This window comes from Pseudoliparis swirei, chromosome 4, assembly GCF_029220125.1.
Source record: "Pseudoliparis swirei isolate HS2019 ecotype Mariana Trench chromosome 4, NWPU_hadal_v1, whole genome shotgun sequence".
Taxonomy (NCBI): Eukaryota; Metazoa; Chordata; class Actinopteri; order Perciformes; family Liparidae; genus Pseudoliparis; species Pseudoliparis swirei.
In genome coordinates, this window is record NC_079391.1 from 6,902,085 (window position 1) to 6,928,581 (window position 26,497).

General features: G+C 40.4%; 1 protein-coding gene across 2 annotated transcripts; it reads left to right on the plus strand.

The window, feature by feature from the left end:
- Window positions 1-249: 249 nt before the first annotated feature.
- Window positions 250-26,375, plus strand: tspan15 (tetraspanin 15). 2 transcript variants are annotated; one of them, XM_056412499.1, is made up of 8 exons: window positions 250-507; window positions 9,211-9,396; window positions 12,634-12,708; window positions 15,103-15,198; window positions 20,273-20,389; window positions 23,031-23,081; window positions 23,351-23,467; window positions 25,807-26,375. In XM_056412499.1, exons 1-8 carry the CDS (start codon window positions 457-459, stop codon window positions 25,966-25,968), a joined length of 855 nt encoding a protein of 284 aa, XP_056268474.1. In that variant the 5' UTR covers window positions 250-456; the 3' UTR covers window positions 25,969-26,375. The 2 variants fall into 2 exon arrangements, with proteins under 2 accessions (XP_056268474.1, XP_056268472.1); XM_056412497.1 differs by having other exon boundaries at window positions 251-511.
- Window positions 26,376-26,497: the final 122 nt, after the last annotated feature.

Genomic DNA, 26,497 nt, shown 5'->3' on the forward strand with positions numbered 1-26,497 from the left:
ACAATGTGGAAATCACTGCCTGGGGGGGGGGGGGGGGGGGTCAGTGTTGTACTGTTTTAAACTATCTTCCTTGCTAAATCACTTTTCACAAAGGGGGTTTATAACCGAAATTAGTGAGACTTTTCTATAAATTTTTTTAAATAAAGGAAAAGAGGAGGAAGTGCAATGAGCTCATCGTTATTGGATCCGCCCCTGTTTGGTACGGCTCTAAAAAACAAAACAAATTGGATTTAATCAAACTCATCGATCATTCGCAATCTCAGTGAACATGCAGAACATGTACATGTTTTAACGGCGTGACGCTCCCACTAGATGTCACTTCCAGTCGACTCCCATCCATCTGCCGCTCGTGCGCTCCCAGGTGTGGTGACGATGACAAGGCGGAAGTGAGTTGCGGGAATCAACTCAGACAGACAAGACGATGTCCGACGACGAAGATGTCCGGTACTGTCATCGATGCTCATACATTTTCCTCAAATTTACCCTGTTCGGTTATGCCATCATCTGGTGGGTGAGTAACGTCATTATAATATGTTTTGTGTTAAAGAGGAGCGCGCGCTGTGTTTGGACACGGCTCTCGAGGGCGCAGACAGACGGTGTGTGTGTGTGTGTTTTGGTTAAACTGGGTTCACTTCCATGGAAAGGAATACTAATAAATGGTGTTTTTGCTAGAAATTAAACGGTGTTCAACATTTAACAACGTATGCAAATACGCAGAAACCGTTTTTTAAAGCGGCAGGTGTTGTACCTGCGAAGCTATTCCACAGGCTTTGGGTTGGACAGCCTTCTGGCGGCTACAATGTGGCCACGCCCTCCTCTGTGCACCTTTACCCTGCTACCTGCCCGCTCTGCACTCGGTAAACACAACGAGGCTCGAACCGATGAAGAGGAAGAGGAAGAGCAGAGGGCTGCATGCGGGCGGCTTTTCTGGGAGGTTCCACAAGCTGCGTTGCTGTGGGTCAGACATGAGTCACGTGAGAGCCACCAGGCGACTGACGGCCACTAATGTGTTCAGCACGTTTGGGAAAGTGACGTCACAGCAATTAATTGCTCTAAAATGACTCGTTGGTTTAGAAGTTGTATTTTGTTCAGTTTACCAAGTGACGTCATCTGCATGGTGGCATCAAATTGAGGCTATTCAGCATATTCACTTTCATTTAAAAAGATTTCATCTGCTTCCTCTTTCTTTTTCTTTTAAAGACACGACATGAACACATCAGACTTGAATAGTGTGCGGGTCAAATGTAGTCCACACAACAATAAATACAATGTAATAAGATTACTATGATCAAAGGTGCATTGTGTAGGCTTTGGTGGCATCTAACGTTGAACTTCAGTGATATAAAAATGTGAAAACAAGAAAAGCTCCTCCTAGAGCCGGTGTTGTGCTTATCTGATATGTGTTTCTGTAAACACATGGTGGACTCACTGTGTATGTACAAACAGCTCAATCTAAGGTAAACAAAAACATCATGTTCTTACACTCATGTGGTTATTCACTGAAGAAAATGTACGTATTAATAATATTTCATTTCTGCTAATAGATCTCCCACTGATCTTTAAATATAAGTACCAGGGCTCCAGACTGCGACCAAATGGTCGCATTTTGCGCCTAAAATTAGACACAGTGCGAGTAAATATTTCATCAACTCGCGCATGCGCGACCAGTAAATTAGCTGATTTCTTTTTTTTGTTATTAAATATTTTTGTTGCTGACAAACTTGTTCTACACTTCAGCCCACTATAGTTAGCGGTAATGCCTGAATGACTGGTTTGCTAACCGACATTAACTCCAGAAGAAGAAGAAAGGAGACGAAAACCGAAGCAGAAGGCTGGCCTGTGTGTGTGGGGGGGGCTAATGTGTGAAAAGAGGCGCACCGCAGCGGAGACGCAACGAGGGCGAGGGCCGCAGAGTGAGAGGTCAGAGGGGATCCTCACCACCGAGCGGCGTCCCCGTCCCCCGAGTTGAATCTCTGGGTCGACTCAGCCGACTCTCACATGTCTGAGCCCCTACAGACTGATGTTCACGGTAAACGCATTCGATCTGGAGCGCGCGAGGGTTTTGATAAAGTTAGCGGAAGGATTTAAGTGACAGCATCCGGTTTTGCAAAGTTAGCGGAAAGAACCACGTGAAACAACATCCGTTTATCAAAATAAGATGTCGACAAATCATACACGAACATATAAAAGTAAACAATGAACTGATGTTGTATCTTTATAAATCGTTTCTGAGATTTAGCTTAAATTATGCTAACATTCAAACATTTGTACTGGACCAAGGAAGAGTTTATAAAAATTAGTCAGTCTTTTGTATGTTAAGAAAAGTCCTGTATATAGATTTCCCCAAGAGTTCCAGGAAATGAATGATGCAGATGTGTTCCATACATATCTCAAATCCTACAATAGCAATCAAACAATTTTAATGTATCAATTAGGATATTTTTCAAAGTAAAAGTCCTAAATGTTTAAAGAAGTCGGTAATTTCTTTAATGTTTGAGTTGCTTTATATATGTATTTCCTCATAGTCCTCATAGCAATAATGCTACACAATAAATAGAATGCTTCAATCAACACCGTGATCGGTATTATCGGATCGGCAGATACTGATTTCAGTGATCGGTGATCGGTATTATCGGTGATCGGCAGATACTGATTTCAGTGATCGGTGATCGGCACCAAAACCTGATTGGTGCATCTCTAGAAACCAACAAATGTTTTGATTGGCCACATCGAAGTGCAACATGCACATGCTCAAGGTATGTTTTCTCTTAAAATATGTTTAAACTCAATACAGTAACTTCTGAAGAGTTCTCTGTTGTGAATGTTTTGCAGTTCATGAAGGCAAACAGGCATACGATTGTATATTGTCAAATTATTTATCAGTAATACAGTAAAAATGATGGGAAAACTTAGCAAGTCGATTTATAGTGTGTCAGGGTTTTTCCTGCAGAGAAAATTTTGGCGCGCGCCTAAGCTGTTTTCCTGAGCGCCTATGACAAATCCCGAGTGCCTAAGGCAAAAAAAAGTCTGCGAAAATTACAGAGTGGCGGGTGGAGATTTCACCCTGTTCTAATGGTAGGGGAAACACTGGAGTTGATAAGCGTGTCTTCTTGTCTGATCAATACATAACTGTGAGGTGCGTGAATGGACAGATCGGCCAGCTGCTGATCACTCACTCAACAGCTCGACCTGCATGAATTTTTTTTTTGGGGAGCACCGAAGACCCATTTTGACCCAGGAAAAACCCTGTGTGCGCCCCTAAATTTTCTGCTTGCGCCCCTAAAATTTTAAGTTAGGGGCCACTGTGCTCCTAGTAAAAAAAGTTAGTCTGGAGCCCTGAGTACAGTCACATAGTAAAGGGTTTGTATAAATTAAGATCAGAATGAGATGTTTGTGTGTCTTTAATCTGCCAGGCGGACAGTTTAATGGGAACAAGGGAGAATAGAAAAAGGAAAGTGTATCAAGTGAAATGGCTCCTGTTCACATACTAATTAAATATCTTAACATAATCTCAACCATGGCATGAGCAGACTGTACCTGTGCCCTGTCTGCATGCATAATTAACTCTTTCACAGCTGTTCGTGGTTGCATGGCTCGTAGATTACAGTCGATTTATTTTATTTCCCATAACCAACACCAGCCCTACGCTGCCTTTTGATTGGCTAATATTCGTTCCCTTGTTTCCAGAAATTCTAAAAGTTTATTTCTGATGAACAAGATTGTTTTAAACATAAATAGGGTTAATGTTTTTAATGTTTTTCAACGTTTTCTTTTACGGAATAAAGGTTTTCTGTGCGCCATCCAAACCCTGCAGCTGTTCCCCGCCAAACAAAACCTGACAGATTGTACATTGGCGCAGACAGATGGCTGAAGTGACACAACACTTACGAGAGAAAGAAAATCAGTTATTTGTTCTCTCCTCGGTACATTCCTGAAATGTTTATTCATGGAAGAGAGACAGGGGAGGGGGGGGGGGGCGGCAGAGAGTGGGATGCGGAGGCAGATGGAGTCAGTCATGGGTTTATTATGGAGAATGAATTCCACCTTGATAGGAAAGGTGAATCAGATTAACAAGTTATATTTACTTTGCTCACACAGCTTGTTGATTCAGTCACGATGGCAAAGAGACGCCGTCTCTGAGGAATGTGTCTTATCTAAACGTGATACAGTCGAGAAAGAAAGAGTATTGTGGGTCATATTCCTCCAGGGAACGTTGACGGTACCAAATATACACACTGCATTTAAAAGCTGGCGCTCTTTCATTAAGACCAACATCAACAGCTTTGTGCCATGATGTTGATAGTAATTGGAAGAAAAAAATTAATTGACTGCATGTTGTCCCCACTTTTGTTGTTTTTAGTGATGGAAACAACACATGCTGATGCAGCAGGCAGTTCTTTTGACGGCAGAGGCCACGTCCTGCGGTCGTGATTTATTGTTTGGGTCTGGCAGTACTCTATCCACATACAGTACTTCTTCACGTTCTCAACCTCAGACCTTTTCTTTCTCATTTATTAGCTCTTACTGTCATGCTTTTCGACTTTTATTAATTCATTAAATGACAAACAGCCAAGCGAAACTGCATATGTTGGAAGAACACTACAGGAGTTCTCTGTTCACTGAGTTGTAAAATGGCAATGACGTCATCACACCCAGCCTCAAACTGAATGATCAAAGGTTGTGCAGCTGATGGACTGAAACCAAAACTAAAGCATGAAACACAGTCGAATGAATATTTCAACAGTCATGTTTTAAAGTTTGACTTTTTACTGCTCACCAGCCGTCATTTGGGATAACTTTGTTCCTTACTGACTGAAATACAACAGTTGTGTGAGAGAATCATTAATAATGCAGTCCTTGACATTTCCTGAAATGCCTGTCAAGTAAACATGCCCTCGGTCGCTTCACATGACAATCAGTGTTTGTCTCGAGAAAAGTCCAAGACACATTGTTGTCCTACACACACACACACACACACACACACACACACACACAAGGGTTGTGTTGTTAGATGTGTGTGTGTGTCATTTCTGCAGCTTTTAGCTTGGTTGCTTTCAGAGCTTCATCTGAGTATCAGCAGCACCGACTGTCTGCCCCACAGAAGTGAGTCAAGCTCACTAATGGCCCTGTGGCATTGTTGGAGTAGAGTGTGTCGGTTATATAATACAACTTAACCGTAGCCTGATGGCCTGATATTGTCACTAAGTCATCTGCAGAAATTTAAAGTGGCTTTGTTTATGCGCCCCCTCCTCCTCCTCCTCTGCGAGTGGCTGAGCTGAAGTGAGCCAGGAGCGAGAGTTCCTAACAGACAGCAAGCAGAGACATGTAAGGGAGGGAGAGAGGGAGAGAGGGAGAGAGGGAGAAGACTGTTTTACTGTACAATTTCTTTTTTCTTTTTTTAATGCTAATTAGCATATTTTACAACGCCAACAGGTCTGGTCAACACGATACCCTCAACATCAACATGCCGGCCTTGTTTTTGAGATGTTTAGCTTAAATGTCGTTTGTCTCGTTAAACTAATTTTGGCCGCGCTCATTTCCTCCTCCAATTAAAGAGTGTAGATAATCAACTGTCGGCTCCTTCAAAGTATCCGAGCACACGCGTGTCTGTGTTGCCCGATTCGATCTCAGCAATTATACTTTCATGCTTAAATTATTTATTATTTCATTAAGTTTGCATTTCAACAAAGTGGTTTTCCTGTTATCCTGTGACGTGTTGAGCAGCTTACAGCCTGGTGCATTCCCAGATGCGTGTTTCAATTCAATTCAATTCAGTTTATTTGTATAGCCCAATTTCACAAATTACAAATTTGTCTCGGAGTGCTTTACAATCTGTACACATAGACATCCCTGCCCCAAAACCTCACATCGGATCAGGAAAAACTCCCAAATAACCCTTCAGGGGGAAAAAGGGAAGAAACCTGCAGGAGAGCAACAGAGGAGGATCCCTCTCCAGGATGGACAGAACAATAGATGTAATGTGTACAGAAGGACAGAGTTAAAATACATTCAATGAATATATTTTCAATGTTTGTAAATGGAAATCGGATGTTTCAAATTTAAGAGTTTCTCGACCCTCTCTGGGTAAATTAAGGATACAAGGATAATTTAAGTTGCAGTGCTATAAATGGGTCGTTGGCGTTTGGCCGTCTGACCACATTACAGTCCTACATTGGCTCTTGAGCCATTTGGCTGTCATGTAATCTGTGTAACGTAATTAGCCTTTTTTTTTTTTTTTTTTAGATTTGCCCGGAGCTCATTGTAGGAAAACACTTCGTCATTTTACTTTATTGTCATGTATTCAGTTTGTATTTAAATTAAGGCTGTCAATCGATTAAAAAAATTAAGTAATTAATCGCACATTTTGAATTTCATTAATCGCGATTAAAAGTTGTTTTTTCTTCTTTTTAAAGACAAAACACACAGAGCTGTGTTTTCAAAGAGGCTCCTACCTATAAAGTGCCAGCGAGGTATTTAATATTGTGGATGATAAATTGTTTCTTCAGTGAAACATCCAGATTAGTAAAAAAAAGAAGTATATTTGAGACCCCATTGGTCCTGTCATCTTTAACACTGAACAGCAGAACCAGTGGCCTTGGTAACTGACTGACATTCAAATATGTCACGTTCACCCTCTGGAGGCTGGGGGCATGTTCTCCATTTTACAAAAAAATATAAATTCACCTTTTAAAGGCGTTTGCATATGACACATACCCACGTGTTATACATCAAACATTCCAGAACAATCTCAGCTCTCTATATATTGAGGCACATTGTCCTCGCGCCGTGTTCTCTGACTGACAGGCTGCTATAGAGCCTCACCTGTGTGGTGGGTCGGTCCTTTGTGATTTACTGAGTGTTCATTGGTTGTTTTTTTCGCAACATGTTGACAAACGGATTGACAAATCACGTTGAAGGTTTTCGTGTGACGAGTTCTTTCCGCGCCAAGTCACCCGACACGTCGCCCCTCCGTTCCTCTGTGTATCAGAGGGGGAGACGGGAGGAAGGAGGAGCAGGAGGAAACCCGACTGATTCATCCACGAGTTTAAACTGATTTCTGCTCCTTATTTTCGCGGAGAAATCATTGTTTTAAAAACGGAAACGGTGTTAAACCGTACTGCCGCGGCTTGACACTCAGAGGAGTGTAAAAACTTCAACGAACACCGGAAGTAAACAAAGTTGCGTTAATTGCGTTAAAATATTTTAGTGCGTTAACGCGGCCAAATTAATCGCATAGATTAACGCGTTAACGCTGACAGCCCTAATTTAAATGTATAGTATATATTAACACGTAGAAGAAAAAGCTTTTACAAACATCCTTCTTCTCCAGAATCGTTGTTTTTGACCGTTCAGGTCAAGACGAGTAACGCAGTCATCAATGAAGAAAGCTGCCATGAAACTTGTGTATGAGTGCAATGTCTGGTGATAACTTGCTTCACGTAGGACTCGACGGCAGTTTTACAGTTTGTTTTTGTGCATTTTAGCAGACAACACGTCTCATGCTGCAGATTGATGTTTTATCAATGATCCAATTATCATCCAATCTATCGTCTTTCGTCAATTCTGTTCACAAGGTGCTTGTTTTATCCTGAGTCACCAGGACATTGTTACCTTCGCATTGAAAATGCGGAAGGTTATGTTTTGATCGCCGTGTATTTGTATGCGTGCGTGCGTGCGTGTTATTCGCATAAGTCAAAAAGTATTAAACCGTATCGCATGAAATTCGGTAGGATGATTGGTTATTATCCGGGGACCATTTGATTCCATTTTCGGATCGATCGGGCCAAAGGTCAAGGTCAAGGTCACGAAAAGGCAAAAATCTTCTTTTTACCATAGCGCGGTCAATTTGTATCCAATTGGCATGCAACTAATGCCAAAATGTTCATAATTCAATGCCCAATCTTGTGATATGCGAAGATATGCGCTCTACCGAGTGCCCTAGTTTACATTGCTGTGAGCAGCACAAGTAAAATTTCCTCCAAAGCAACCAGAACTGTTTGCATGGCTAGATACTATTACGGCTGTTAATGTGGCATAACTGACCTTTTCAAGCTTTTATTCAGTGCCACGATGTCCCTGGTAGGCTGTGAACTAGCCGCGGCATAATTATCTGCCTCCAGATGCTTTGATGTATACTAATGTCACACTGGATATGAGGCGAGCAAGGCAAAACATGCTGGACTGGATAGTTTGCCATTTTTATTTGACTGGAGAATCAAGCCTCCGTCTCAATCCGTCTTGTTAGTGTTAACAAGGTCAGACACAATTATTACATTTGCCGATGGTGGTCCTTAAATGAGGGTTTATTCTAATCTAATTAAAGTGACCTTTTGAGGAAGGATCAAATTAACTATTGTAATTTCTCTGTAAATGAGGGTTGATGTGATGTATCCTTCAGTTAGTTAAATATGTCCTGTATGTAGCCCCGTGGTTGTGGCGAAGAGTTTTTAAAAAAAATTTAATTTGCAGACTCAAAGGCCTAAACCGAACCTTCACAACGGTTTTCCTAAACCCAACCAAGTGTTTTTTGGTCTGAGTATAACTTTTATGTCGTACGGTGTTGTAAGAGCGACAGTTGGTGTCCTTGTGCGCTAAACCAATAAATAGCATCTTGTGACTCTTTGAAGAACTGCCGTGAGACTGAGTTCTTTATACATACTAATCAAAGAAATCAGTGTTTTCTTCCTTTAGTCAAATGTAGAAATTGACATTTAAAATTGACATTTTAAATTTATTTAACCAGGAAATGCATCATTTAGTTTAAAAATCTCCTTTACAAGAGAGTCCTGGCCAAGACAGCAGCAGTAGCACGTTACACAAAGTTTCAGACAATACAACATAAAAAAGGTGACGGACAATATTTTTCAAAAAAGAAAGATCATTTTTTAGATCACAGCATGAATAAAACCCCCAAAAAACTAAGACTCAAGTCATCATAACCCAGTTCACACGGGTGCACATACCCCCGTCAAAGAAAACATCTACAACCAGATGAACCTTCCTCCAACTCTTTTAATCTATTTTTAAAAACACCTAAAGGGAACCGGTTCCCGTAGACCCAAATCGGTCCGCAGCAAATTCCAAGCCGCAGGAGCAGCAAACCTAAAACCTCTTGTTCCCATTTCTAGACGAAATGATATGAATCAGACGACCGCTGGTTCCAGCTGATGACGACTGACCCACCCGCACTGCCTTTTGTCTCGTTTGCAGCTGATAGGTGGCTTCATCCTGGGCATCGGCATCTATGCCGAGGTGGAGAGGCAGCGCTACAAGACGTTGGAGGGAGTGTTTTTGGCCCCCGCCGTCATCCTGATCCTCCTGGGAATCATCATGTTTATCGTTTCACTCATTGGACTCTTGGGTTCACTGAGGGATAATCTAACCCTCCTGAAAGTGGTGAGTGGCGTAGTCAGAGCCAAGTATTTTATTTGTAAAAAATTTTTTACGTAAAGTTGCTGCCTGGATGCTTTCATTCTTTCTAAAAAGTTTTTTTTTGTGATCAAATCTTTTATTGTTTTTTGAGATATGCAAAGGAAAAGATGTACACATTGTGCGTATACAAAGGTACGTACAAATCACAGCAACAACAACAAAAATATATATATATATTAGGGCTGTCAGCGTTAACGCGTTAATCTATGCGATTAATTTGGCCGCGATTAACGCACTCAAATATTTTAACGCAACTTTGTTTACTTCCGGTGTGCGTTGAAGTTGTTGCACTCCTCTGAGTGTCAAACCACGGCAGTCCGCCTCCTTCCTCCCGTCTGCTCCTCGATATTCACAGAGAAACATCGAGCGACGTGTCATATTTGTCAGTTTATCAAGGCGACTTGTTCTGCTGCTGTTCAGTGTTAAAGATGACAGGACCAATGTGTCTAATACACCTTTTCTTACTAATCTGATGTTTCACTGAAGAAACAATTTATCATCCACAATATTAAATACCTCGCTGGCCCTTTATAGGTAGGAGCCTCTTTGAAAACACAGCTCTGTGTGAAGTTTTGTCTTTAAAAAAGAATACAATTAAACAAGTGTCTAAAATACACGCTGTCTGATGGGATTACTCGTTCATTTAGAAGATTTAGTCTTTAGAAGAAAAAAAAACTTTAATCGCGATTAATGAATTTCAAAATGTGCGATTAATTTGTTAATTTTTTTTAATCGATTGACAGCCCTACTATATATATATATATATAAAATTACGGGTAGACATGCAAAAACCTGCACACATATTAACATATATTTGCACATACCTGCATACCCTAATACATAAACACACAAATACTGTTAATTTTCCTCCCTCCCACTGTTGGCAATGCCCCCCCCCTCATACATCTCCAGATATTATATAAGGGAATGTATTATATTATGTTACAATTATATATATATATTGTTGAATTTCGATTTTATTTTATAACACTTTGAGAACAATGCATGCTATACTTGTGTACGTAGTGCACACGATATGTGGGTTTTATGGCCAAATGTATTCCTCGTTAGCAGTAGGCTATTAGAGTATGCAGCGTTGGCTCGTGAGATTTTGAGCCGAGCTAAAATCTGTAGATATGAGTTTTAATATGTTTTCAGGTGAGAGATGTAGATGCAGCTCACGGGTAAACAGGGTGATGTGTTCATGGACACATGGTGTCTCTTGTTGATGCATTTGTTTCTGTGTAACTGGGGTTCGACAGTGAGTTCTGCTCTGTTCCTGTAGTTGGAGCGTAAGTGCGGTCAGGTGCACGATAAGTGGCGTTCCTCCTCGTTTGAATATAAATGATACTCAGCGATGCTTGTTGTTGGTAATAAAGCGTGATTGAACTACCAGCTCGACTCATCAGCCACAGCAGGCACATGCGATGTTTAGCAGCAATGAGGGTGGAGGGTGGAGGGGCTCTCCTACTCGTTTAGATGCAAATATAAAGCAATATCATGCAGTTATATGTGCATCATAACTAGAAAGAATAGTTCTCAAAATAGTTTTAGCTACATTTAAAATGTGGCAATTTGTCTTAGGGTTAGGGCTTACATTGTTCATCTTCATCTCATTAACATGGAGATCATGTTGCAACTGATGACGGCATTAAAGGGCCTCCATATAAGTTAAGTCAGATGAAAACTTTACGATGTATATAGTGTTTCCCAATCATTTGTTATTGGAGTCACAGCATGACTTCGTTGGGTGTGATTGGAAAAAAAAAAGAGGAAAGCAAGTAAGTGCTGCTAAATGTGTGATGTGATCCAATCACCAAGCCAAGCAAGCATGACATGACAGTCCTCGACTGATACGTTGATCACATTTATTATGAGTGGTCATTCATGTACAGGACATCTCAAAGAATTTAGAGTATTATTTGTTTATTTTTTATTAAATGTAAAAAATTTGCAAAAAAAAAATTAAATGAAATATTTCATTAAAATTCAATTGATTATATTCTGATTATATTTATGATTATAGCTAAAAATTATGAAACACTCTATCCTATCTCTAAACATTAGAATATCATGAAAGTATACTAGTAGGGTATTAAACAAATCACTATAAGTTAAGTCAGATGAAAACACCTGCAAGGGTTTCCTGATGACAAACACTCAGCTGTTATAAATCATTTTTACTTGGTCTGAGGAAATATAAAACTTTTATGAGATAGGATTTTAGAGTTTTCTTAAGGAAAGCCAATCAGCAATATTAAAAGATAAGGAAGGCTTGCAATATTTCATGTGACCGTGATCACCAAGCCAAATGGGCACGAGCATGACAGTCCTCGACTGATACGTTGATCACATTTATTATGAGTGGTCATTCATGTATATCTCAATGCGGCTCTGCGAGGAAAGGCTTGAGTAGCAGTCGGTCTTTTCTCCTCTTTTTTTTTTTTTTTCATGCCTCCACGTCAGCTGTGGCCGGAGACATTAATATTCCTTCATGCTGGCCGGTCGTCCACTCTCGTGAACGTGATATCTCAAAAAAGCCTTGAGCAAATTTCTTCAAATTTGGAACAACATCCACTTGCACTCAAGGTCGAACTGATTAGAATTTGGTGTTCGAAGATCACTGTGACCTCACGAAAACACGCTCCTAACTCGATCATACACATGCAAAATATGACTTCATACAAATGTCTTCTAAGATAAATGTTGAACACATTTTGGACCGACGTGGAAATAGGCGGCAACATGACAATAGGCATCAATTCAACTTTAATGCTCATCAATATGACTATTAAACATAATTATGGCCCGTCTTAAATAAGGTCTTTCAATCATAGCCTGGGGTGCATTTCGATGGTCCATGATGATACACGCCATGGCAGCATTTTTTTAACGTGTGCTTGGTTTTCTGATGCATTGAGATTTGTTTGTTTTTTACAGCTATAGCTTGTTTATTTTTTGCCACCAACAATAATTTCAGGTTAAACATGAGTTTACTTTGTGTGCATGGGAGCGTACGCTTCCCTTTCACCCTGAGACGGATGTCGGGGTGCAAAAAATACAGGACTAAACACATCGTTGTTTTTGGCCGTAGTGAAAAGCCTGATTTCATTGTATCTCAAATTGTTGATAACTTTAATAACTGATCAAAAATGTAAGTGTGTTTAATGACTCTTGCTTTCTATTGTGGTCTGGTGACAGTTCATGTTCACTCTGACTGTGTGTCTGATCCTGGAGCTGCTGGGAGGAATATTGTCGCTGGGCTTCCGCCATCAGGTGAGCCGATCAATAACCTGGCATTTAGCAACGCGTAGCGGGGGAACTGGTTCTCAGCCAACGCGTCACGCAGCAATAAACTGTTATTGAAAGACTCTTTATCATGAGTAAATGATACAAGATAACAATGAATTGGATTTCTATTGTTTAATATAGCTTTTTGGTAGGTCTTGGTGTGATTGACATGCACCAAATGCTGCATGCATCGTTTAACTGCACACGGTAATATGAATGAGCCATGATGGCGTAACGTAATATGTCATGATGATTCGTATTCATCAAAAACCAAATGCAGAAACCGTGCACGATAATTAATTTATATCATATCTGTTATTAAAAGGAGACTTTATTGAAATGTTACGGTCTCATATTTCTAGTCAGGAATTGCCCAGGGACAGGAAATCAGAATGGATCTGTTCAAATAGGAGATAGGATTATCATTTTAATGATATCAGTCTGCTGATGAAACTTGTTTGGGTGTTTCCGTATCTTCCTTTCTTCTCTTTCTCTATTTCACTTCTAATACCTTTTTCTTAATCGTTTTCTTAACCCTCTTTGTTTCGCCCAATGTATTACTGGCTATTTTTGTCTCTTTTTTTTCTTCCAATTTTCTCTCCCTGCAATAAAATCCAAAAATAATTTCATGGAGTGGAGACCAGATGAGCAGCTTCCTCTGGTAGCGATGATGAATATTGTTTTGTGGAGAAATAGCCAAGAAGGACTTCAACGTGACATAGAGACCTGACATGTTTATGACATGTAAAGACCGGACGTCGTTAATTAATTCAAAATTAGGTTACGGGTCCACGAGTCTAAATATTCTCATTATTATAATTAAACTTTTATTGCAAAGCAAAAAAAACAACAAACATGAGTGATACTTACTTCGAAGTTTGCGACCAAAATTCTCAATACATAATTTCAGTATTGTGTTTATCGTCGGCTCCCATAAACATTAGCAAGCACGTAAGAAATACTTACTGTGGCTACAATATGCTGACCTACTTTAGTAGAGTATTTCTAGGAGTGAAATCGGGTAATTGTTTCTCGTCATGATCATCTAACATGCCTTCAAATTTATATCCAACCGATTAGGAAAGCCCAGATAATATTGTGGTGGGATTTCACGAAAGTAATTTGAAGACGTCGTGAACATAAGAAACTAGAGCCAAATTACATCTCATTCACGTGGAGATCGAGTTAACTGCAGAAAAAACCCCTCTTGAGAGATGAGGAAGTGATCATGTGACCATGTGACTGATCCTGTGATTACAGAGCCGACTGGGTATAATTCTGACGGTCCACGACAGAGATGTTCATGACATTTATTATCCGTCTTCTTGCCGATGGGGAATATCTTAATGTGGCTCTGGGGAATCGGTTGAGTCTCTTTTTTCCTCTTTTTAATTATCTCAATCAACTCATTTACATTACTTGACAGTAAACATAAGAATGTCTTGGAATAACATTTTTTAATAATAAAAAAAGTGGTGCATTTTAATTTTCATTCCAGTTTGTAAAAAAAACTAAAACTTATTTCTCTACATAATGTAGAATACACATTACATTATGTAGATAAATACACAGTGTGTGAATGGCAGTTGTTTACAAATATATTAAAAGCTGAACTTCTTTATTTTACTGTCGTCTTATTTACATTGAGATTATAAAGTCATGGCATTGCATTTGAATAAGATTTAATTTATTTCCTCTATCGGTAGATTTTATGAAAGATGTCTTTTTGTCTCCGACATCTCATTTTCATGAACACGTTCGTAGTGTCATTCATTAATGGTCCAGTTTTTTTCCGTCTCAAAGGGAATTATTGTAACGTGATTTAAATATGGCGGCCTTGGCCCTATACACTGTGAAGAAATTATATCTTATAATAAATTAATTGAAAGGCTCAGTCCCTTTAATCTCTGAGATTCTCGTGAGGGGAGAAGTCTCGAGCCTTTATGGTTGTTAGAAGAGAGAAATGACGGAGCATCGTCGGGCCTGAACGGAGCACAGAGCCCGACCCCTCTTATGAAGTATACTGTAAATAAGACTAAAGTATCCCAAACAAAGAGTGAAGTAGAATTAGTGGAAGAAATGTTTAAATCCCTAAAATAAAACCTCTTCATGGACGTACTTAGTGGAGTTTCAAATATTTATTGTAGTGTGCACCAGATTGTGACCGACAGATGTGAGCTGGCAAACGGTCATTTTTTAATATTCCAGTTCAGTGGATCCGTCACCTTGACGGCAGCGTCTCCTCTGCGGAGATCTTCCTTTCTGATACGTTGATTTAAGATCAGCTGTGTTTTTGAAAAGTACTGTGGTAACATGACCTCCTTTATCCCACTAATACACATAAACTCTCTGTTGTTGTTTCTCTCTCCCTCCCTTCAGACTTTGGGTTTGCTAAACAAGAACATCCGAAAAGGCATCGTCAACTACTACGACGACCTGGACTTCAAAAACATCATGGACTTCGTCCAGAAGAGGGTGAGGTTACGTCACTGGATATTTTCTGTCATGTCAGCTTTTTTTTTAATATGTCATAATGCAATGCAGTACACATAAAACAATTGTTTCGCACTCCAGGGCATCTTCTGTCCACACTTTTTTTTCACTAAACATGAAGTCATGTTTTAGACGGTTTTTTTACCTATTATTTAGGGGAAATAATCCCACTGATGTGTTACCATGGTTACCAAACGGTATATACATGGCCTTAAAGAGAGCAATCATAAGATCGCTTCTTCAACAGATTTTACGACCAGCAGATGGACTTATCAGTAATTCAGCTTTTGAAAAAATAATTATCTGATTTTTAAATTCTTTGTTCGTTTGCTTTCACACCAATCTGGAAAGCTATCGGCGATTGGTCGGACGACAGAAAGTCTTCTGGGAGGGGCTATATTTCTGGGGTTCTGGTGTACGGGAGCTGCTCGTTGTTTACGGTCTGTTTAGCAACTTGAGATGCATGACTGGAGTCGAGAGACGGCGTGTATGGCCAGAAGTTTCACAAATAAGCCGCTTTGCAAGCCAATTTTAAACCAATAAAAAGCTCAATTGAATTTCGGCCAAATGCAGACTGGGTTCGGTTGTTTGGTCTGCACCAGGGTTCAAGTGACGGCTTTGTCTGGAGCCCAAATGGACCGTACTAACTGTTCAGAGGGACCTGTTTGAGCTTCTAGGTGTGAAAACACCCGGAGAGCGTGAAGAGTCTCCGCCATCTGTGTCTATCGTTTCAGAGCTGCCAGGAATAAAAAACAAAATATACACATGCAGTTCAAAATTTATTTTTCCATGCCATCCAGTCAACAGTTTTTAGTAAACTTAGCAGTGTATTATCTTGAAACGCAATTTCACTTCATCATCCCTCCAAACAAACGATTTCTTTGGCAGCAGTTTGAAAAAGATCTTAACTCGCTGGCACGCTGCTCTGGTGACAACATACGGGGCCGCAGTCATGGTAGAAAACCATTTGGCTGCGGCAACGTGAAGCTTTTGTTTCGAGTATATTTTTCCTGTCACGGTGTGTAGCTGCTGGTTGACTCCGGTGGAAGGAAAACACTCTTAAACAAAACACTTAAATCTCTCGTGTCGTACGAGAGTTTGAAGTGTTTTGAACCCTTCAAGACATGAACTCCCCCTGTGAAATAACAGATTAAAAGGTGCTTTTCTCCTATGTGACTTATCTGTTTTAAAACCAGCAATTGTACGTCCAATACAAATTTGTAAGGGGCTAAATTTGATCATTTTTGTAACTTAATTGTTACCAACTGCTAATATGCTACAACATACGCTAAATACCTTTTTAGTTGCCACTCGCTAGTAAAGGACTGAACCTGGGTCGGTTAGCCTCTACTTATACAATCGCTCCACTTGGCAACGGAGCATTCCTCGTGCAGCCGGTTCTCCTCTGGGGTCGACTTCACTTAATTTAGGCAAGAAAATAAACAGAAAATGAACCCACAGCCTCGGAGGATGAGTGTTGTCATCCGCTACTTCTCATTGATATTGGTCTCAACAAAATGCCAATCAGGCAACCTGGGAGCGTGAAACTTTCCGTAATTGACAATCCGACAAGCACCTCGGATTTAAACATCTCTCTGGAGCCCTTGTTTTATTTTTCCCAATACTTTCAGCACTTGTTTCGCAATATGAATGCCTTTTGAGGAGCGAGAGAGCGAGAGAGAGAGGTCAGTATGGAGTCCAGACTATCAAACAACACACTTTAATAGTTTATAAAGCAACACAATGCCATCTGTGTAATCATAATATGAATGTTTATTGTTTATGGCATAGCTTCCCATTGGCTGGGGTCCAAAAAAAGGACGAAACATAAAACATAAAATACACGAGGTAAACAGGCAGTTAAAGCAGTACAGTCACAATAGTTAAAAGACAAGTCGGTACAGTCTGAGACGAGGATGGATCAGAACCAACCATGTACATGGTGCATTATGGAGCTCTAGTCCTATGTGCAGTGGCCTTAAGTGAGCCTTTAATGTTTTTTTAGATAACAGTTTGATCCCTGTAAGTTTTATGAGGAGATAGTGAGTTCCAAGCTATTATTGAATGGTAGATAACGTGCACTTAAGGAGATTTGTTCTTGGAGTTGAAGGTATCAAGTGACTCGAGTTGGCATTCCTTGTGTGGTGGTTATGTCTCTGTTGTGTTTTGTACTCGGTTAAAGAAATATGCAGGTACAAAAGTTCTGAAAAACATGAGAAGGCCCGTCGTGGAGTTTAATTTCAACTGAGAAGAACCATGACAGGCAAAAGTGCAAGTATGCTCTATGTGTTCTAATTGATCACTGCGGTGCCAATCTGGCAGCTCGGTTTTTAATCAGTGTGTAGTTTATTTCTGTAATTCTTATTGAAAGTGAATGTCAAATTACATGCAGATTTAGACTTTTTAGACTCTTTAAAAAAAAAAAGAATTCCATCAGCTGAAACCAAGTTAAAGCAGTTTGTGCATTTCAAGCCTCGTTTGCATGACATGTTTAATTCAGATTCTGTTAAAGATGTGTCTATGGGTCATCATGGCTGTGGATTCAGATTGAATAATGGCAGAGGTGTTCAAAGGTCAGGGAATTGGGTTAAACAATAATGTGCTAATCCGTGATTGGCTCCATTGTGTGAGTGGTAAACCTGTTGTAATTGAACAGAGTTCACACAGGTTTCATCAGGGGATAATGGCTTATACAATTAATTGGTTGTTAATAACCCAATATGAAGAAAGTATAAATGTCTGAACTGGTAATCCACGTCGTAAAGGTCAGGGTTGCATAAATTATCCCTATTTCAGTTTGGAAACAATAACTTCACTACGCTTTTTTCGTTTGGTTTGTTTTTTTGTCTTGGTGGGTTTTGAAGGGTAGCAGACATAAATGTAGAGAGCATCAGATACTGGTGAAGCATTTGTTATCGACTTATTATTCTGTTATTCAGTGTTTTTCACTTTTTTTTTAGACTAATTGATGTAGAAAGTTAGTAAAGAATTAAGAAGTTAAAATTGTAACCTAATCATGTGTGAAAGATCTGTCACAACATATGAGCAGTCAGCTGTTCAATTAGACACCCAGTTAGTCACTCAGTCAGCCAGTGAACCGCCTTCATCACCAGGTAGGCAGGCAGTCGCTCCTTCACACGCAACTGACTCTCATTACTGTCTCCAAGGGATTGACCTCTGGAGGAATGTTGCCATCGTTGTGAAAAAGACGACTAGAAAACTACAGGAACATTTAAAAAAAGGAAAAATGGGAACGAGAGGTTCATCCGTGGGACCAGATTGGGATTGAACAGAGAGTTTCTGATTGAGACGGAGATGAATGCAAAGCATGTGACTTGATGTATGTTGTATTTGACTATTACTGCAGTAAACAAAGTGATGTGGAGAGTGGCTGCAGTCTCTCGCTCTCTCTCTCTCTCTCTCTCTTTCTCTTCGGTTTGCTGCAAAACCTCCCGACCAATTTATCTCGAAGATTGTATTTATGGCACAGGGGCATTGACTAAACTCGTTACTCGGTGTGAAGTTGTCGCCGACTGCTTTCTGGACTTAAACCCGACACTTGCGGACATTAATCGCGTCCCGATTGCGTTGGCCTTCCGGTGACCTTTGACCCCCGCTGCCGGACACACGGCGCTCTGTGGAGCCACGCCAACAGGAAGAGGGAGTAACTTCCCGGCACACTTGCATAATGTCAGCATGCTGATCCCGCGGCAAAGAGCAGCTTCATTTGTATTCATGTGTTCAACCTGCCTCTTCATCCTCGTCTCCTCCTCTCTTACCGTCTGACCCTTTTGTCCTTTTTGTTTTCTCTCTTACCGTCTTTCCGACTCCCCAATAAACTATTTTGTCTTACCGACTACGAAGCAGAGCCATTGTGGCTTCAGGTGTGTTCAGGTGCAGCCACAGCTACCAGGTGAAAGCATCACTCCTAGACATGACTGAATGGAGGCACTACACGACTTGTAATCCATCTACTGGGGCAGTCACTTCTTTTCTTACACTTTTTTAAAAGCATTTAGTCCTCACACATTTGGTAATAGCTAAGCTATAAAATAGACTTTTCATTATTTGTTACACCTGTTCTTCTGCTGCGATGAGAAGGTTATTTAGATTATATTCTGATGGTTATTAAATGAATATTTTCATCAGCGTGGAGGCCCCGCAGTGAGGTTTACTAAACAGCCTTCACACCATGTAACTCTGATAAGGAAGATGTTTGAAGCCTTTGATCAATGTGACTTAAAAGCTTTGGCCAAAACCAATTATTATTAATGTACTCTCTATTTGCTATCGAAGCATAATTAGTTTTTTCCTGTTACGTTATAATATTTGTCTCAGTGTTTATTAGTAATGGCTGGAATAGAGGGCAATACAAAATTATTGGTTGGTGTCAAACTATTATGAGCGTGTGAGTGTTCACGATTCAGGAGAAAACAGTTCAGTCCGCAGCAGAGGCCTTTTAGATGAAAAATGTCACAGTATGAATTTTGATTTAAATTAATAATAATAATTTATATAATGTGAGTAAGAGGACAAAATAGAGCTTTAGGTTCTTAAATTACAACGGCCTTGATTCTTTTCTATGTAATCTTTTTTTTAATGTATTTTTGTTAATATCGTCCACATTGATGTTTTAAGTCTTGTTTGTTATTTATTTCCCATATTGAGACATATTAGAAAAAAGTGATCATAATATTGTCATATCATAATGTTCATTTCAACTATATTGTCACGCCCGACTACCATCTTTACACTTATTGTGGCAAAGTTAGAAAAAGAGAGAGACACACTCATTACATGCAAATTGTTACTAATTATGGCTCATTTCATCCCAAAATGTTTCTGGCATTAAAAGCATCAGAGAAAATGTTGTTTATCCAGTTGTTTACTTTTTTTAATGGCTTTCTCTCCCCCTCATCCGTGCCGCCACTCTCTTCGTCTCCTATTCCACGGACCTCCTCTCCCATCACTCTCCTAATCGATTGCTTTCTGTCTTTCCTCCTCCTTCCAATTTCGGCACTTGTCTCCACTCCGCCACCTTTCTTACCTGTGATAGTTTAAGTGTTGTGGAGGTACGGAGTATACGGACTGGTCGGTCAACATGTACCACAACTGTTCTTCAACCAGCCCGTCGGCCTGCGGCGTCCCATATACCTGCTGCATCACTACCAAGGTGGGTATCGCTTTTTTTCCAATACTTTTTAGTGGTACATAAACTGTTATACTGGCCGTCTGTTATGGGTTTCCTGCTGCATCAGATAATATTGCCACCATGTCTACCCCTCTGCACTACTATGACGTTCCATACTGTCACCGGTGCCGTGATTTGTATACGTTGAATGTTAGTTTGTGGCATGTTTTATGAAGTTGTTGAAAATTCTTGTCAAAGAAAGATGTATTGCAGTTTGTTTCTGTCTGATTTTCTTCTGTATATAACATACACCACCACGAAATATGAAGAAAAAACAGTTCCACTCTGAGCTCAAATGGTTTACAGGTATCTCATTATGGGCCAGTTTAGGGAGCTAGCATCTTCCACACAGGAAAAATACATCTAATAAATCAAAGTACATCCAAAACCAATAATTTACTTATTCAACTTTAAGATATCCAAAGACATGTTGGGTTAATTGGACTCTAAATTGCCGTAGGTGTGCGTGTGAGTGTGAATGGTCTCTATGTGCCCTGAGGACTGGCGACCTCTCCAGGGTGAACCCCGCCTTCGCACAATGTCAGCAGGGATCGACTCCAGCGCCCTTAAGTACCCTCAAAAGAAGAAGCGGTTCGGATAAGGGAACGTATCTTTTAGATGTCGGGAAACGTTCCCGGCAGCTAAAAGATTTCTAGTTTTTCCTTAAATCCCCTTTGGCCTGTGGTACCTTTTTAAAATCTCGTTTTCACATTAAGCTGCAACGGATATTACGTCGAACCGACCGACCGACACAAACACTTGAAACATGTTGGTGTTCATTTATTTTCATGACCACCACAAAGGGTGCACGTTTTGTCACTGCAGTGGATTTTTCGGTGCTTTTCAAAGAAGAGCCTTCCAGAGCCTCTTGATAAGGACAGTCAGAAACATCCGGCCCTTTAATTGAAATCCGCAGGCAGGCAGCAAGATGGCCTCCTTGCAGCCTGTTGCGGATGTTTGTCTTGACCTGTAAATACATAAACTGTTAGGCTGTAAAAGTGAAAGCTGATATCTTAGAATAGTGATAGCTTACACAGCAAATCCCATTGTGAAAAGTCTATGTTACTCTGTTCATGGCGAAGTCCCTCTCACAGTTTACACTGCTGAGTGGGACTGAGAGGGCAATGGCAGCCAGCAGGCTCCTTGTTGTTCGGGTCAGAGACTTGTTCCATCTTCTCCACCGTGGGAGCGTTTAAAAAATGCAGATATAGCGGTTTGTTTTTCACGCGACATATTCAACGCTCTCTGCCGGCTAGTGGGAGTGTGCTCACCTGTGTGCGCAGACACGCCGGCATCGGAGCTCTGAGAGAGCCGAGAAGTGTTAACGCGACACGTAGAGACAGAAATGACATGCTGCTGTGTAGAGACGATCAATAAGAGACGGCTGTTTAGTTCAATAAAAGAACAAAGATGTGCTCTTTAAGAAAAGGGACCTTAAATTACTTCTGCTGTCATCTGGCGCGATGGAGAAAATTACAGGATGGCGGGCGGAGATTTCAGGGGTGCGGGCCAGATTGACAACTGCTGCCCTCGAAACAGACTCTAGAAGTCCACCGTTATAGAGATGCATTTATCATAAATCTAGGAAGTGTTAAGTACCAGCCGACATTAACAGGGAGAGATATCATCAGGGAAACTTATAATATAAATTATAACAAAGAACTCAGTTGGATTTAATGTATTTGCGGGTCATTTTGCCATTTCCTCTGCACTCCTGTCTTTAACATGTCATCTATTTGATGCACATTGCAGGTGAAGATGGATGGATGTGATTGTGTGATGGCAGGCCTGTCTGTTCACATCAACTCAAAGCAGCAACGAGCTGCAAGCTGATCGAGCATCGTGCAAACGCGCCGCAAGAGTTCCCACCTGATGCTTTGAGTTGAGCAGAGACGACTCCTACACTCCGGCTCATGACTGCACACCGATTACCGCTTTTGCCTTTTTAGTTACACGATGACGTATCGTACAGGAGAATGTTTTCTTTCGGCATAATTTGCAGAATCATGGGGCAAAATATTGTGTCCGTGGGGTGCTACGAGCCCTCCTGTTCCTCCTATTCATCATAAGACTGAACGAATGTGTTAAAAACATGAACACACCTGCTGCTAAAATGTGAATGTTCACTTTAAAAGTCATCGTTCACATTTTAGCGGCGCTCCTTTTCTTCCTCTGCCAGACCGCCACGACAGATTGGCAGCTCGTCTCGTCTCATTTGAATTTATGAATCCATCTGAATATTTGAATATGGAAAACCACAAGCTCCGTCGTGAAGGACATGCTCGCATTTAGACACTTTAGTTTGTACACACACACACACATACACACATTACAATAACATGTCTTGTGGTTAATGTGCAGCTCGATGTCTCACACACACACACACGCATACACACACTTCTCTGGTGACGTCTCCAGCACTCTTGTGCTTCAGGACTGTCTTCAGTGTGTGCATGAGAGAGGTAGTTTCAAGTGTGTCATTTTTAAAATGCTGTTTTTATCACTGATGTTAAAGGCCTTCTTCTGTCTGCTGTCGATTCCTCTCCACAGACTTCTGTCCGTATCTAACGTCTCGTTTCCACCTCTTCACTTCATCCCTTCTCTCTGCTTCTCTCCTCTCCAGCCGAATGAAGTGCCCAACACGATGTGTGGGTACAAGGTGTTGCAAAGTGAGGTAAGAGCTCTAAGATTGACTTGCATAACTCCTTTAATGACAGTTTTGAATATGCAGTGGCCCTTTAGTGGAGGATAGAGTTGAGATCATGTTCAGTTATTTTATAAAGTGAAACGTGACGCGTTTCTATTTTGAAATGTACGATTATTCGTCACAATGTTGCTGCTCTTAGATGCATGTAATTGATTAAACTTGCAATACAACTTAATAACCAAGTGTATTAACTAACTGAAAACTAATTACAGTAATGGGCAATTTGTGTCTCGCAGCGTTTGGAACTGATCAAAATCATCCACATCCGAGGCTGCACGGACGCCTTCTTCATCTGGCTGATGGACAACTACAAGATCATGGCTGGACTGCTGTTAGGGATCCTCCTGCCTCAGGTACACACACACACACACACACACACACACATACTGTCACAAACAATCATTTGAGGCAGTCTAATATGCAAATTGTTATTCAAGTATAAGGAAAGGTTCTCCGTTTGGTACGAACCTAAATTAAGCCGTTATAGTGTCGAGCCTTACGGGAAGCAGAAGTGAACCAAAGGGTAACGTAATGATCTCTGGGTGCACAGTTGCATTAATGGACACGACCATCAGCAACAGGAAGGTGGAGTCGTCTCCCTGCAGAGAGAAACAACACGTGTTCTGTCATTTGGCCGTAATTGAGGAGGAAGTCCATTCCATGCTGAACGTGTGTGAATATGAATCACTGCATACCAAAAGGGAGATTGGCTGACATTATTTCCCTGGCTTAGACTAACTTTAAACATTACAGGACATATTAAACTTTAAACCAAGTTGTAACCTTTGACCTCTGAGGTCCATATTATTGACATAGTATTTATATACATGTTTACATGGAGACTGTTTTTTTCTCTCCCCTTTTTCGGGATTATTTTTTCTTTTTCCATCTTCTCTTGTATGATTTGATTACACTAGATTTGTATTCTTTTAGGGCCATAACCCAACTTTTGTACACAAGCTCCATAGAAACGTGTTTGTTCATCCTCTGTCTAACCTGTAGTGACAGTTAATTTAAACCAAGTGTGAACCCTGAGTTGTGTGAGTAAGTCCCCACAACACAGTCAACTACACTGAGGTGTGTCACTTGTTGTGTATTTTATTCAGTCAAGCATTGCAATACAATACAATATTATTATATATAATATTCAATACAGAAAGACTGAAAAGGTATACGTAGAAGCCAAAAATGCTTATATATTCCTATCCTAAATTATTATCATCAAATAAATCAGAAAATGAATATAAAATAAAGAAAAATAATAAACAAAATAAAAAAGTGTATATATATATATATCCACATACATCTTCCATATAAGTATGTTTCAATCACACTTATAACCCTCAAGAATTGTTTTATAAATAATCCTTTTGAAAACCAAAAATGAGTTCTTAACATACTTACATCCATTTTAATGTTGTTCCATAATTTGACTCCTACAATATAAATACATCTTATTTTAATCCCTTTTTTAGCCTTTTGTACCGTAAACTTACAAATATATCTCAGATCATATTTACACTCATGTATTGAAAACACTGTCACCGTGTTGATGGATTTTGGCAGTTCAATGTTCACAGAACGCTTTAAACATTCTTCCATTTCATTGGTTTGATCATGTGGGTTGAACTTCTGACACATCAGCAGATTAAAAACAAAAGAAATGGATCTTATATTTGTTCCAAGGTGTTTTTCTTAGTGTTAAAATAAAAGGAACACGTATAAACCAATATTTACACATCTACTCTTTTGGTGTGTCGGACACAGAATAACATTATATGACTTGTGTTATAGATCTGGGAAGACTCTAGAGTCAAACACCCACTCACGGCTACAAATATAGATTGTGCTTGACTGTAATAAGCTCTTTTCAATGAGCTGTGATTTTCGGCGCGAGCAACCGCCATCCGATCCATGAGGGGCTTCTCAATGGCCTCATTTAATTTCTCCTCGCTCTTCGCGGAAATCAATCTGGGGCTCCATCGTTGAAGACGCCCCTTTTTTGTCGGAGGATCGACAATTTAGAAGCGAGGAGCTGCCTGAAGGACGCTTGAGCGAGGAGACAAGAGAACATCCTTCTCTTTGTCTTTTATTGGGCCGACACGGCCTTTTATTCGGAGTCATTTCATGATTGCGTGCTGCAGCCGATCAACGGGTCGAATCGCTTTAGATTCAACTCGGATCAAATATCACCACCAGGTTTAGTTTGAGTTTAAATTCTGCTTCAATTAAATTATTCAGATTAATAAAAGGGAAAACAACGTTTAAAAATCACCAGAACGTTTCGCTCTTTTATGGATAATAATAAGCCGTCCTTTAACCGTGAACACATTTTAATTGAACAGCTGGCAAAAAAAAGTGAGTCAGCTAGAAAGTATATTCTGAAGTTATATATGTCGCAGTATATTCACAAAATGTGGTTTGATGGTTCCATTCTAGGAATATAAAAATAACTTCAATACAAAAACATTCATTTATTTTTTGTAATGTCTGCGCAGACCCAGGACGATGTGTACAGCATGGAAGATGTGGGTGTTTTTTTGAAAGACTTTGAGCTGTTGTAATTTTTAAAGTAATAAAATGATACGCAGAATGTACATCCAGAGTTCTCCCATTAGTTGATGTGTGAATGAGAAGCGCTCAACGGTGACCCCGCCCTCTTTTACGTCCCTTTCTCTCGTTTCCCCCCCAGCTCTTTGGCGTGATCATCAGCTGGCTGTACATGACCCGGGTCCAGGACGCCATCAGCGAGTACGGTCACTACATGGACCTGCTGAACTCCAACGAGAACGAAAGGGTCGCCAAGAAGCAGGGCCATGTGGCAGAGTGGTTCAGGTGTATGCCGGAGATCTGACGGAGCGGCGGATGGACTCCGGCCGCCACTCGGTTGATTTAGAGTCGACCCGCATGCTGCTGCAGCCGCTGAGGGAACGACTCCCTCTGACTAGAAGGGCAAGTTAGGATCCTTCAATTTTACTGTGTACTCGCTGCATGTATCCAGTCCATATGTGCAGGGCCCATTGATGCGTTAACGATTCATTACTGTGTTGACATACAGTGTATGAATGTGTACGAACGGGCCAAGCTGTATTGTGCAAAAGAGCCTCAGGGATAAATGCTTATTGTAAGTCGCTTTGGATAAAAGCGTCTGCTAAATGACATGTAATGTAAAATGCAGAAACCAACACAACCACTTCTGCTTCTTTTAACCCTTGTGTTGCCTTCGGGTCATTTTGACCCGATTCAATATTTAACCCTCCTGTCGCCCTTCAATTGTCAATTTAATTTCAATGTTAATGTCGGTGTGTTTTTCAAAGTCAACAAAACAACAAAATACCTCTCACACTTAAACTTGAAAAAAATATTAATTTTAATAATTTTTA

Coding starts and splice junctions, on each gene's coding strand:
- tspan15 (XM_056412497.1), top strand. CDS start 422: ATGTCCGACGACGAAGATGTCCGGTACTGTCATCGATGCTCATACATT. Junction 12,709..15,102: donor CGCTGGGCTTCCGCCATCAG/GTGAGCCGATCA, acceptor CCCTCCCTTCAG/ACTTTGGGTTTGCTAAACAA. Junction 15,199..20,272: donor TGGACTTCGTCCAGAAGAGG/GTGAGGTTACGT, acceptor TACCTGTGATAG/TTTAAGTGTTGTGGAGGTAC.